Here is a 14,688-nt window from a genome sequence, read left to right as displayed (position 1 = left end):
AGAAGGGAATGGCAAATCACTCTAGTATCTGTGCCAAGGAAACCCCAAATGGGATCACAAGGAGTCGGACACAACTGAAAAACAATTGAATGATAAGATAGTGTAGAAGAATGAGATCCTCCTTCTTTCTTGTACAATTAGATTGCATTAGGAAGAAATAAGTTGGGTTTTTGTTCTTGGAGACTTTGGGAGGCAGTTTGGTACATAGGAGTTAATACTAGCTCTGGAAACAGCAAAGTTCAAATCCTGCTTCTGATATGTACTACTTATGTGACCTCAGTAGTTGGTTTATAAAATGAGAATATTGGAGTAGACAACCTTTGTGAGGTCCCCTTCTGCAATAAGGCCATAGTTCTACTAAGTCAATCATTTTAAAGTTTTTAATCTGTTAAAAAAAAACAAAAACAAAAACAAAAAAACCAAAATCCAGATATCTGTTTAATGAAAATATCTTTTGGAGTCCTGTGAATAAAAATTCCTCAGACTCATATCTGAAGCTCAGTTTCCTTTTCTGTTATCTCCTTTTCTGCCTAATTTGCTTTCATACCTCAACCCTTGAACTATAAAGATTTATCCTTTCAATACTAAACATTTTCTGTCCCCTTGTATAATTGTTTTAGGTTAACAGCCTGAGCATTAACCTAGTGTAAATTAAGTTGTACACAGTAGACTTTTAATAAATATTTGTTGTTCTCATCCAGCCTATTCAATGATCCATGAGCAGATTTTCTGCTTTATGAATATTAAAAATGGCTCTTTTGATCCAAATCAGAGAGTTTTTTCCCTAAGACTTAAGATGCTTCTACTTCCTAACCCAATGTTTTTCTTTTTTTCCCAATTGAATTTCTTTCTTTCTTTTTAAATTTTGAGTTCCCTATGTGCACCACATTGTGCTTGATGTTTTATAAATATTATCTCATTTGATCCTCATTACTACTCTGGGAGATAGGTGCGATTTAAATAGAGGTTAAGTCCAGGGTCATGTAGTTGACTCCAAAGCTGGATTTGAATTCAGGTCTTCTTGACTCCAGGCCTAATGCTTTATCCCTTCTACCACCTAGTTGCTGATGGATGCAAGAGATGCTGAATATGGATGGAATTGGAATCCCTATGTTGGAGAAACATTGACTCTTTTTCTGTAATGCAGCATGTATAATCAAGCTAGAAAGATAGGCTGGAACCTGATTGTGAAGTGCTTTAAATACCCAACAGAATAATGTCTTTTATACCTAATAGAGAACCATTAGGACTTTGAGTAGAACAGGATATGTTTAGCCTTAAGCTTGGAGATATAAAACTTAGATTCTTTTATTGGATCCTCATAAAAATTCTATCAACAAATTATCATCCCCTTTCCAGATGAGGAAATTGAGACTGAGTAATTAATGACTTTGCCCATAAGTATATTTAAGAGCAGGGACTATTTTCAAATTTTGTCTTTGTATTCCCAAGGCCTAGATGGTACCTTGCATACTATTAGATGCTTAATAAATGTTGATTGGTTTGGTTTTAAATGGATTGGAATTACATAAATAATATGTGGCAAAGCTGGGGTTTTCTGTCTCACCACTATCTAATTTTTTCCTTCCAAGCCAAAATATGTCTGTTCTCCGGCCACAGACTTTCACAATGAAGCTTTGATGTCCAATTCAAGCCTTTATTCTACATAGGTGTTGTGCTACAGCGTAATCTCTGTTGTGTTGTTCCAAGGCTAGTAGACAGGCTGTATTCCAGTACCTTGTTGTTAGTGGTTTAACTTGCTATTTACTGTGAACTGTGAATGAAGCCAGATGTGACATTAGGAGGAAGGTGGGGCAGGGTATCTAACTTGCCCGAAGTTTTTCCATCCTTTATTTGTCTCTGAAGCAAGATGTGATATTGTTGTCACATCCTGTCACAACCAGCTGCCTGGAGGACATCCTAGAATTTCATTTTCTGTTTCTTTTTCAGTCAGGGTCGATTGCAGTCTTGCTTTGTAACTGCTAGGAATGTTCCTTTGCTCTTGAAATCGCACATTTTTCTGATGAACAAGTTGTTCTATGGTATTAATGGCATTTAAAGAAACCAGTTCATAGCCTTATGCTGACTTTGTAAAGAATTGCATCATTTTTAAAAAAAATATTGTTTCACTCTTTTAGAGCAGTCACCAGTTCATAATTTACAACTGTTGCGTGGAAATTTTGGAGACTTTGGTGAGGTTTAAAGGTTATTGAATTCAGTTTTCTGCAGCACTAAAAGAATGTGCAAATAACACATTCTAGAATCTTTACCCTAATCTTGATTTTATTAATCTAGAACAGATTAACCAACAGTCCTGCTTTATAAGACTGCGAATTGGGTCAGATAAAATTTCAGCTCTGGAACAGTAATGCACACCAATAGCCTTAACCTATGAAGGGATTTCTCTCAGCAACAAAACATAGTTAATACTTCATTTTCAGAACTAATGAGGAGATGCTTTTTGGTTGTTGCTGCTACTTTTTTTTTTTTTTTTTTTAAGGTTCATTGCAGGAATGAAAATCCCTAACAACTATTCTCTGTTTTTGAAAGGTTGTGTCTGAAGGGCTGTTTTGTGATCTAAAGTCAAACCAGTTCCAGAATCATCAACCAACAAGTATTTATTAAGCACCTTCTGTGTTCCAGGCATATTGTGTAAAGTGAAAGGGAGATACTAGGACATAAATTAAAGTCTCTGCTCTCAGATTGCTTTCTTTTAGCAGAGGAAAAAAATTATGCATATACATTTTTTTTAATTTTATTTTATTTAGTAATAACTTTGTATTGACAGAATCCATGCCAGGATAATTTTTACACGCCATTATCCCTTGCAATCACTTATGTTTCATTTTTTTCCCCTCCCTCCCTCCTCCCCCCCCCCCAAGATGGCAAGCAGTCCTATATATGTTAAATATGTTGCAGTATATCCTAGATACAATACATAATATGCATATACATTTATAAAAATACAAGGTAGTTTGATAGCAGAGAAGAAATCAGCTAAGCCTTCGTGGGAGACCTGGCAAATGAATTAATTCTGAAGAAAACTAAGAATTCTAAAAAATAGAAAAGGGAGAGCAATTCAGAGATGGGGAACAGCCTATGAAAAGCTGTGGAGATGAGAGATGAATTATAATGTGTGAGGTATAGCAAGTATTCCAGTGTATAATTCAAAACAATCCTGAGTATGACCAAGAAATTTACAAAAAGGAAAAACAGGCTAACTTCATAGCCTAGATCTGTAACCTTTTTACTTCCCCTTCTCCCCAATTCTCACTCTAGGAGAACAGCTGTGACTTTCGGCAAAAATTGTCTTCCCCTAAAGTGATCCTTATTTCCCTCTAGTATTTGGTATAATGTAATAACTGTTATTTTTGCTATAGTATAACATTTCTTTTTATTTTTTTCTAGTAACCCATCAATCTTTTTGCACTGCCTCATCTATAAGGGACAAAATATTGGGAAATCAGATAATATGAAGAGGCCCCTAAACAATGTTTTGGATTTGGAAAAAAGAAAATAATGAGTTCAAATCTTGTTTTAGATGCTTACTAGATATATGAATCTTGTCAAGTTTTAAAAACCTTTAGTCTTAGTTTCCTTATCTGTAAAATATGGAGAATACTAGCACCTATTGATAATGTGGTTCTGAGGCTGAAACATAATATATACATTAAAAATACATGTGTATGCACATGTGTGTTTATATATAAATATATACATATATAAATAAAATAAAATTTAACAGTTCTAAACACTAGGTCATGTGACTAGGCTACAGTGCCATGGCTTGGATTGATCATCACCAAATTTTATCATTTAAAAATAGTGTAAACAGCATTTTCAAATTTAAATTTCTTCCAAATATTCCTACTCCTTGGAACTTGACTTTTCACACTTTGTTTTCAAATAGCATTTTCACTATCCCAAAGTCTGATACATATATATATATATATATATTATATATATATATATATATATATTATATATATATATATATGTATATATCAAATTCAAAATAAAGCAGAGTATACATATTTGAATATTTAGGTTATTCTAGGAGAGCGCATTGTCTTCCAGACAAAAGTTCACATAAAAGTTATTTAATAGTTTTGACAAATAAATCAGGAAAATTAGCTGTCATTCCAAAAATCAGTAGTACTTTAATATAATATTTCCAAAAATTATAATGCAAGAAAACTTATAAGCATTACACTAACATGATGGGGAAATCAGATAAGATGAAGAGGCACCCAAACAATGTTTTGGATTTGGAAAAAAGAAAATAATGAGTTCAAATCTTGTTTTAGATACTTACTAGATATATGAATCTTGTCAAGTTTTAAAAACCTTTAGTTTTAGTTTCCTTATCTGTAAAATATGGAGAATACTAGCACCTACTTGATTTAAACATGAGCTTTTTGCCAGTCTAAGAGTTTTAATATATTTGAATGCATCTCCAAATCAGCTACATATAAAAGCATTCCATTTATCTACTAATTCTGTTATTCTATCCTGGTTGCATCTAGAATCTAATATGGAGTAGTTATCACTTTTGTTCTTACATCTATAGAGGTGTAGCACCAGCAGTTACCATTTGAAATCTAAAATGATTGTCTTCAGTTAATTTATCAAATTTAATATGAATTCAAATTTTAACTTGATTAGTTTTAAAAGTTGTTTTACGGCTGCAGATACCTTTTTTCAAATTATCCATCATCAAATTACATCAAAAATTCACTCTTGTAAAATTTAACGTTTGGGGAAAATATTAATATCATACAAATTCTGTATTTTAGTCATGAGTCTTTCTGAAATAATTCGTTTATTTAACATTGATCTATTATCCAATCTATTTTTAGCTTAGAAAGAGATGAACACATTGCATGTTTTATTCTTAAAGATTTTTCCTCCCACATGTGTCACTGAAATAATCTAATTTACCATTCAAGACTAAGAAAAAAATATTACTTTAATCTTGAAGCATGTGACTATCAAAATCAAAAACAAGGAAAGATAAAAGTATACTGAGAGTGTCATGGTAAGTAGGAGCAAGGGGTGAGAGGACAGTGTAGTATGCCTTTGGCAGAGTAGTATTTTGAATCTCTGAAAATGACTTTACTCTTGTCATTCCATAGAATTTGAAAATTATTTTTTTGAGGATATTTGTGCTCTGACAGCTGAGGTTATATAGGTTCTAAGGGTAATCTGAATTTATGCTTTTGACTGACAGGCATTTCCTTCTCATTTATAGCATTCAAAAACAGACTAAATATAGAAGCCATGAAAATTAGTCCATAGCTTATTTGGTGGAACTGAGATGATTATCTTAATAAAAATTTGAAAGTAGAATTAATAGTCTTGGCACTGAATGTAAGATTTCCTTGTTATTATCCTTAGGACACTGGCTATGTCTAAGAATGCATAATCCACTCTATATGTGTTGTACTGTACTTCATTCCCTAGAAACTGAAGATAGCTTTCATTATTGATCTTGTTTGGATTGCTTATTTGGATCAGAGTTAGGTAATTTTTACAAGTTGTTTTCCTTTTACATTTTTATCATGGTCACTGCATAAATTGCTCTGATTCTGTTTTAGTTAAGACAAATCTTCTCATGCTTCCTTTATCCATTGTATAATGTCATTTCTATGGGAAATAAAGAAAAGAATTAAAGTGCAAAAGGAAGCACAATTTTGTTACTTTATTAAATTAAATGGATATATCACTTCCGTTTTTTGTATGTGGAAATATTTGTGTTTATTGATTATTGAGTCCATGATAAAAATTAAAAAAAAAAAATCTTAGTACCTCAGTCAATTCTACTACAGGAAAACTTGACAAAAAATTGGCAGGTCAAGAAAATGTCTGTGAAAGCCAAGTCATTTAACCTTTTTTTACAAGACTAGCTTACAGTGTGAGTGTGTATGTATGTATAGGTTTTTGTCTTATTTAAAGGCCTTTTTTTGGAGCATCTGTTTCTGCAGATGCATATTTAGATTTCATTGATGAGGGCTCTAAAAGAGAATTCCTATATTGGGTTCAAAAGGGGAAAAGATGAACATGGAAATATAGAGCATTAACAAAGGGCTGCTAGGTAGTACAGTGAATAGAGCACTAGACCTGGAGTCAGGAGAATCTGAGTATAAATCTAGCCTCAGATATTTGATACTTACTAGCTATGTGACACTGGTTTAACTGTGATTGCCTCTCAAAAGCAAACAAACAATAAAACAAAATCTCCTTAAAAAAAAAAGGCATTAACAATATTTTACCAATTTTGGGGGAAAGTTACCAGTTTCTAGGCTAGTTTCTAATTTTCATACTAAAATCTATAAAAATAGGATTGGGTGAAGGTAGAAGGGCCATTCTGTTTCTTCTACAATTTTGTCTTTGGATTTCCAGTACTTAGAACATTAAATATATAATAATTGCTTAATAATGCTTTTTTGAATGGATGGGTGGGTGAATGAATGTTAATATGGAGAGAAGGGAAAAATGATGATTATGATGTTGACTTAATTTGTCTGAAGTATTGATTCTTTTTGATTTTACAATGAAGAAAAAATGTTTGGGGATTTCTTGGTTAAGTCTCAACTTTTCAGAATGTCAGGTGGTAGAAACTATTACTTCTTTACATTTTTGAAACACTTTCAAAGTATCATATTTTGGATAATTCAATAAGAAGAAATAATATATCTTGAGATGAATAACTGTTATTCTGTCCTTTACTTACAGTTTTGTGGAAGCTATGTTGGTTTAGGTTCCAGGAATTGGTGGATCATTAGAGAATCTCTGGAGTTCTTGCTCTGTATTGAACTCACCTTCATTCTTTTTCTTTTTTCTTTTTTTTCTCACATTTCAACTCTTATTGGGATTTGGCTCCTCCTTAATGACATTGCATCAAATATTCTTCTTTTCAATGTGACTTGTACATATTCTCACATCCCTGATATTGAAGGAAGAGTTGAAGTATTTTTTAGTCCCCACCACTACGTGCAAAATCCCCTTTATTTCCATCACTCATAAACTTCTCCTCTAAAATCCATTCAATCAGAATATCATCTAAACCCAATCATGATGGCTGTCCAGTACTATCCCCTAGGTTTTTCTTCTTTCTAACAAAATATTGTTAATGCCTTTTTTTAAAAGGAGATTTTGTTTTATTGTTTGTTTGCTTTTGAGAGGCAATCACAGTTAAACCAGAGTCACATAGCTAGTAAGTATCAAATATCTGAGGCTAGATTTATACTCAGATTCTCCTGACTCCAGGTCTAGTGCTCTATTCACTGTACTACCTAGCAGCCCTTTGTTAATGCTCTATTAATGTAAATGTAAATCATCTTTTTTTTCTTCTCCAACTCCTGCTTAAACTAGGGGACTTTAATACCAAATTAATGCTTTCTGTAGCTCCTTAATCACCCAATTCCCCAGCCTCCTTAATCCCTGACTTATTGCTTCCTTCCATCTCAGGTACCCATGGATCTCACTATTATCCACAAGTATCCCACATCCTAATAAAAAAATACTGACATTCCTTTATCTAATTTTGATTTCATCAGTCCAGCTTTCCCTTTGTCTAAACCTGCCTAAAACTATTGTTTGCTTTCCATGAACCTCTTGCCCCTTGATACTTTCTCAGACCATTATTTTGGCATGATTTTACTTTCTTCCCTTTCCAGTCTTAACCGTGTAATTAGCCATTTGAACTATACAGTGTCCTTTGCTCTCCATTTTCCTATTCTCTAATGGGATCCATGCTCATTTCTTGCCAATCCTCAGCCCTAAATTTCTTCCACTAGCTACTTCCTCTCATTTTTGTACTCGCTATTGCAGAACAGAATTCTTGGTTTCAAATATATTGAGTATATTATAATATTATAATATTATATATTATGTTGCCCAACCTCAACTAGAGCAGGTAGCCCTTTTAATCCTGTCTAATTGATAGTCTATCTCACTTCCCATAAAAGCTATTCCAAACCTTGTCTTTTATTCTCAGGCCTCTCCCTTCCCCCTTGAAACTAAGAACTTTCTCTCTTCCCTGAAAAAATTGAGGCCATTTGATATGAATTCTCTCATTTCTCTCTCTCCATCTTCAACCTCTTGACATCATATCTCATTCTCCTACTGCATCATCAGTGTCTAACAAAGTGCCAAGGCCATCTGCATGCAAGTTTGATCCCATCTTCCCCCATCTCCTTACATCTCCTCTAGTAGATTGCAAATTGAATCATCTCTTCCTATACACTCTCTCCCCTCTGGAGTAGTCTTTTTATTCTTTCCTTGTTCTCCCACCAAATTGATCATTCCCCAGCCTCTTGTTGGGTCATCATCCCATATCATACTCATTATTATGGTTGCTCCCTCTCCTTCTCCCCCCCTTCCTCCAGATTCCAATTTGTGCACTTCTAAAATCTCACTCTTGGTAACCTCATCAATTCTCTTGGGTTTCACTTTTGCCACTAGGTAAATGATCTGAATTTCAATATCCAGCCTCTCCTCTGAGTTTCTATTCCTCATCACTAATTGCTTACTAGACATTTCAGATTGGAGGGGTGTGTGTGTATGTATGTATGTGTGTATGTAATTAAACTCAACATGTATAATAAGACTGAATATCTTTTGTATCAAACCCTTTTTTGTATCAAACTCTCTTCAAAATTTTCTTGTCTCTTTTCTTTTGAAGGCAGCACTATGTTTCTAGTATCTCAAGTTCATAATCTTAATGTTGTTCTTGACTCATCTTTTTTCTTCCTCCCCACATATCCAATCATTTGCCAAATCTTGCCTATTTTTTACCTTTATAATATGTCTTATCCTTTTCTCTCTACTCCACAATCACCACTTAAGTTCAGGCCCTCATCACCTATTAACTGGATTATAACAATAGCCTCTTGGTCTATCACTCAATTTCAAGTTTCTCCAGTTCAGCCTAAAAACTTCTGCCAAAGTGATTTTCCTTGCACGAAGATTTGACCATTTGGCTTCCCTACTTACTCAGTTTTATTGGCTCCCTATTGCTTTTAGGATATAATATCAATTTTCTTTTAAAAGTTCTTAAAGCTATTTGTAGCCTGGTCCTAATCTATCTTTCCAGCTTCATTAGATTTTGATCCCACTCTTGCTCTCTCTTAAACAACTTAATTATTCTCTCTCTTCCTCATTCAGGGTTCTTCAGCTTTTCTCTGCTTTTCTACTTACTGATCCTACTGGATGAAATGCACTCCCTCAGAATCTTTACCTCATGAAGGATTTCCTGATTCCCTCTCTGCCCCCAACTAACATCCTCCTTTCCAAACTATCTTGTATTCAGCCACTTTATATTTATTCAGTTTATATTTCTTCTGTATATAATTTCATATGATATCTGTATGTATTTGTTATCTTTCCCATTGGAATGTAAGCTTTTTTTTTTTTTAAATAGGGATTGTTTTATTATTTGAATCCTCGGTACCTGGCACAGTATTTGACACATAGTGGTCACTTAATAAATGCTGGTTGATAGAGTGATTCTTAAATCCATCATTGAAGCTTTGTATGGGATCTAAAGAATAAAGGTTTATTTGTAAGAAAGAAACTAAACAGAGTAGCCATTGTAACATGTTGGGCAAAACCTTCATTGTGCTTGGAATGTACCTACCCATACAACCCAAGATCCAAGATATGGATGACTTATTAGAATCCATAACTCATATTCCAGATCATTATTCTCTAGACTTACTCAGAATTAGATCTTCCAGCTCCAAACATGTCAATAAAATTGGCTCCTGGAGTGGGCTCAAAGACCTATTTGTCCCATATCATTCTGGCATAATTACCTACATGAAAGCTAATATTCTGCTCCTATAAATCTTTTTCCTCCTGAAGCAATTGGGGTTAAGTGACTTGCCCAGGGTCACATAGCTAGGAAGTGCCTGAGACTAGATTTGAACTCAGGTTCTCCTGACTTCAGGATTGGTGCTCTATCCACCGCACCCCTAGCTGCCCCTCCGCTCTTATAAGTCAATGCAATTATACAAGACCCTCCCATCTCCACACTTTTGTATTGGATACTCACTATCTCTTGAATGTCTTCTCTTCTCATTTGCATCCTAAATTCTCTGCCTTTATTCTAAACAGTACAAAATACTACCTTCTGAAGGTAGCATTTCTGCTCTTCTCATTCCTTAGTGCTCTCTCAACCAAAGTTATCTTAAGTCTGTTTTGTATATTTTTCTTTTATATTTTTACACACATACACACACACACACACACACACACACACACACACACAAACATGTGTGCATAGGAATGATTATTGATTACTAGCTTGGCTAACATTGCATAGAAAATTTTTTCTCAGTTCTCCTATGGTCTCCCTCTTCTTATCTGTTTCAGAGTTCCAAAGTTCTGGCTAAGAAAGAGCTTTCCTATGTTCCTGTAATTGGATGGATGTGGTATTTCCTGGAAATAGTATTCTGTTCCCGCAAGTGGGAAGAAGACCGTGAGACAGTCATTAGGGGTTTGCTAAATCTTCGTGACTATCCTGAAAACTTCTGGGTAAGTAACAGCTTTGAAACAGACTTAAACTGCAAACCACTTGTGTTCTGATAGTCCCCAATTCTGCTCATCACTAGGAGTATTCTAAAATTTCAGAAGACTTTAAAAACTAACCAGGTCTTGAGGATATAAGAGTTTCTCTTGCTTTGTTCTTTTTGTATTTTTTTAAAAATATTTTTATAATCATGATTGTAGGTTGATGTTAATTTTTTTTTCATTATTGCTACTTCTTAAATATCATTATTGTTCAATCATTTCAGTCAAGTTCAACTCTGCATGACCCCATTTGGGGTTTTCTTGGCAGAGATATTGGAATGGTTTGCCATTGCCTTCTGCTCACTTTATAGTTGAGGAAACTGAGAAAAACAGACTTAAGTGAGAAAGCTATATAGCTAGTAAGTGTGTGAAGGCAGATTTGAACTCAAGAGTCTTACTGAGATCAGGCCTGGATTCCATCTACTGCACCAGCTAGCTCCCCTTCCTAAATAATACTTGCTATAGCCCAAGATCAAAGGATTTGGAAGCATTTTGAGACCTGTAAGCCTATCCCCAAACCCACCTTATAATTAGTTCTATTCTGCCCATCCCCAACACCATCACACCCAATGGGAAAGTTGAGACTAATGATTTCCTTCCTTATAAGAATATATTAGCTGGAGTCATGTCTAAGTAATATAATCTGAGAATATTATTCAGAAATTTGGATACCTGGGCCCCATGAGGCAGATTGTATAGCTACTACCTGATAGACATGAGATGTCTAGGAAAATGTGATGCTTTCATTCAGTCTGTTGCTTTTACATACACTTTTCCCATGGTTTCTAATTTCTCTCCTTTGTTGTTTCCAGTTTCTGATTCATTGTGAGGGCACCAGATTCACCCAGCAGAAGCACCAAATCAGTATGCAGGTGGCAGAATCTAAGGGCCTGCCGAAACTCAAATATCACCTGCTCCCGCGCACGAAGGGATTTGCTGTTACTGTGAAGTGTTTAAGAAATGTAGGTAAGGAAAGTCATTTGGTGCAATTTTTTTTCTTCCCTTCCAATAAGAACAAAAGAGACTCCCTGTCTCCCCTACTTCCAATGTGTAATAGTTGCTTTCTTTATCACCAGAATTTACATGGAATCTTTCAGGTGACTTGGGACCTTTTGACCAATTACAAGTAGAAAGGAGGAGAGTTTTACTTTGCTATAACACATAATTGATGTTAATAGCCCAAATTTCTGTAATGATTTAATGTTACCCAAGTAGCTACCATGTAAGGTAGATAGTGGTAGCTTGCTGTAGTGTTCAAAGGATTTATAGCATCTAGCTTGAGGGATCTCATTTTGCTAAGGAGGAAGTCAAAGTCCAGAGGGAAGATAATTGCCCATGGTTGCCATACTGGAAAGGTCAGAGAGCTGATTTGATCCCAGGTGTTCTGACTCCAGAGCTAATGAGAAGTCTATAAAAACACTGGAGGTAGAATGACCCTGGTCCTTTATAAATTAGTTAGTGTTTACCTTAGAGAATTATCTCAAATAAGAAATATAAAATACTGTGTAAATATTTAAAAGCTATAGAAATTGTTGGGTTTTTGCTGTGGTTACTCCCACTAAATGGATAGTTAGGTGCCATAATGAACCAGTAATCCTGAAGTCAGAAAGCCTTATCTTCCTGAATTCAAATTCAGATTCAGACACTTATTAGCTATGTGACCCTGAGCAAGTCACTTACCCCTGTTTGTCTCAGTTTTCTCATCTGCAAAATGAGCTGGAGAAGGGAATGGCAATACATTCCAGTATTCCAGTATCTTTGCCAAGAAAACCCCAAATGGAGTCATGAAGAGTTGGACATATCCAAAAAATAACTACCACTAAAACCGCCACTACTATTTCATTTTACAGAAGAGTTATCTGAGCCCCAGAGAGGTATCTTACTAGTAAATACCCCAGAGAGATATCAGATAGTGAATACCATAAACAAAAGTAATGATAGCAGCTCCAAGTGGAAATTCTAATTGATCATCTCTTAGCTCAGGTCATTATTTATTACAATAATTATGCCCTCTGCTGCTTAGCACAGATACTGTGTCTTTATGGGTGATGGCCAAGGCCCTCTTTTTTTTTTTTTAATCTTCTGCAACACAGTTGGAAGTCATAGTTATCTGAACCTCTTACAGGATTAATTACTTTAGAAGTTTTGACCATACTTTCTGCTTTCTGACACCTTTTGGCAGGATCTGCCTCCAAAGGACTTATTTTTATTAAGAATTGGCTGATGTGGCCATGTTTTTGAGCCAGAATCCTTGGGGTGGGAAAGAAATAACTGACCATATAGAAGTTTTCCTCTATTACCCTACTTTCTCATATTTTACTTTTTTTATATCTCCTCATTCTATTCAGCAGCCTAAAGAGCAAATCTCAGCAAAGTAGACACAGTCTTCGTTAGATTATTATCATTTTCTGTTTTTTTTTTTTTTCTTTACCATCCACCCCTTTAAGGCAATTCAAGTCAACAAGTACTGGGTACCAGACATGGTGCTAAGAACAGAAGAGAGAAAATAGGAAGGCAAAAACAGTCCTTGTATCACAATCTAGCAGGGTGGAGCAACGTACAAACAACTGTGAAGTAAGATATAGGCAGGATATTGAATATAATTTTAGCATAAGACATTAGCATTAAGAAATTTATGAAAAGACTTTTTGCAGAAAGTAGAATTTTAGCTGAGCTTTGAAGAAATCAAGGAGGCAAAGATGACAAAGGAGAAAATTCTAAGCACTGGGAACAACCAGTTTCAAGACATTAGGAAAAGTAGTATCACTGAATCCCAGAATATGTAGAGGAAACATTAAGGTGTAAGACGATTGGAAAAGTAAAAGGCGGTCAAATTGTGAAGGGCTTTAAAAGCTCAACTATATGACGTTATAGTTGATTCTGGAAATATGGGGAAATCACTGAAATTTGTTGAATATGGAAGATTAATATGGTGAGGCTCACTTTGATAATTCATTGGAAGATAGATGGGAGTGGAAGGAACTTGAGGCAGGAAAATATAACATTACAATCCAGGTAAAGTGAATGGCAAGTGAAAATTAAGGAGTGGGATTGTATTTGCAAAACAAGTCATCTGGTTTGGCATATAGAGTGAAAGGGAAATAGTTTGGGTAAGATTAGAGGAGTGGATTAGAAAAAGATTATAGGGATTTTTGAATGTTGGGGGACTAAAGGTGGGAAGCCAAACAAAAAGCTGTTGCCATTTTTCAAGTGAGAAGTAATGACACATGTATTGGAGTCTTTCTCTTCTCAGAACCCTCAAGTCTTCAATCTGTAACTCAACCCATCATGCTGAGCTACCTACCTAAGCAAGTTCTTTTGGTAGAATGTAGATAAACTAGTCATGGCAGTGAGTGAGGGACTGAGCTCTTTTGGAGAAAGATTTGTGAGTTTCTGGTAACTGATTGGATTCATGGAGAGCAAGAGAGGAGTTTAAAAATCATAGAATCCTATAGTTGAAAAAGGTGACTTTAAGGTCATCTGTTCAAATTCTTTCTTGAACCACATAGCCCCTCTACAGAATGTCCATAAACCTTGATCTGAAGACCTCAGGTAATAGGGGAAACTTAGTACCTTTCAAGATAGCCTGCTACATTTTTAGACAGTTAGAATTATTTATTAGATTTTCTTCTTCAGGCAAAAATTTTCCTCTTTATAGCTTTGAAACTCCATCAGTTCTGTGGCATTTTGCTCTGTGGGTGTTAGCAGAAAAAAAAATATCATCCCTCTTCCACATGACAGCTTTTAAAAAAAAAATATTTGAAGACAACTGTCATATCCCATTAACTGGTCTAAACAATTCAATTTATCTTTGGGTGGCCTGGTTTCGAGATCTAGATCTCTTTTGGACCAACTTTCTCAATTTTCTTCCTAAAATGTGGTGCTTAAATCTGAGCATCATGCTCTATATATGTTCTCACCCGACTAGAATGCAGTAGAACATATTACCTCCCTTAGTCTAACTCCTAATACTCTTTAAATTGTCTCAGATATCACTTGCTTTTTTGACTTCCATGTCTTCCACATTTTGCCATGTGTCTAGTTTGAAGGCAGCTCCTTTTCTAATAAATAAGCTGCCTAACCATCCTTTCTTTACTCTATACTTATTGAATC

The 14,688-nt window shown here is 34.9% G+C and overlaps 1 protein-coding gene across 1 annotated transcript in view; it reads left to right on the top strand.

The window, feature by feature from the left end:
- Positions 1-14,688, top strand: part of AGPAT4 (1-acylglycerol-3-phosphate O-acyltransferase 4) — a 170,646-nt gene that overhangs the window by 136,842 nt on the left and 19,116 nt on the right. The window contains exons 4-5 of the mRNA XM_051998071.1: positions 10,378-10,539; positions 11,388-11,541. Of these exons, the coding sequence (XP_051854031.1) occupies positions 10,378-10,539; positions 11,388-11,541 (316 nt within the window). The remainder of the gene's footprint in view (positions 1-10,377; positions 10,540-11,387; positions 11,542-14,688) is intronic.

This window comes from Antechinus flavipes, chromosome 4 (assembly GCF_016432865.1).
Source record: "Antechinus flavipes isolate AdamAnt ecotype Samford, QLD, Australia chromosome 4, AdamAnt_v2, whole genome shotgun sequence".
Lineage (NCBI taxonomy): Eukaryota > Metazoa > Chordata > Mammalia > Dasyuromorphia > Dasyuridae > Antechinus > Antechinus flavipes.
Note: the sequence above shows the minus strand (reverse complement) of the source record. Positions and strands in the feature narration are given on the sequence as shown.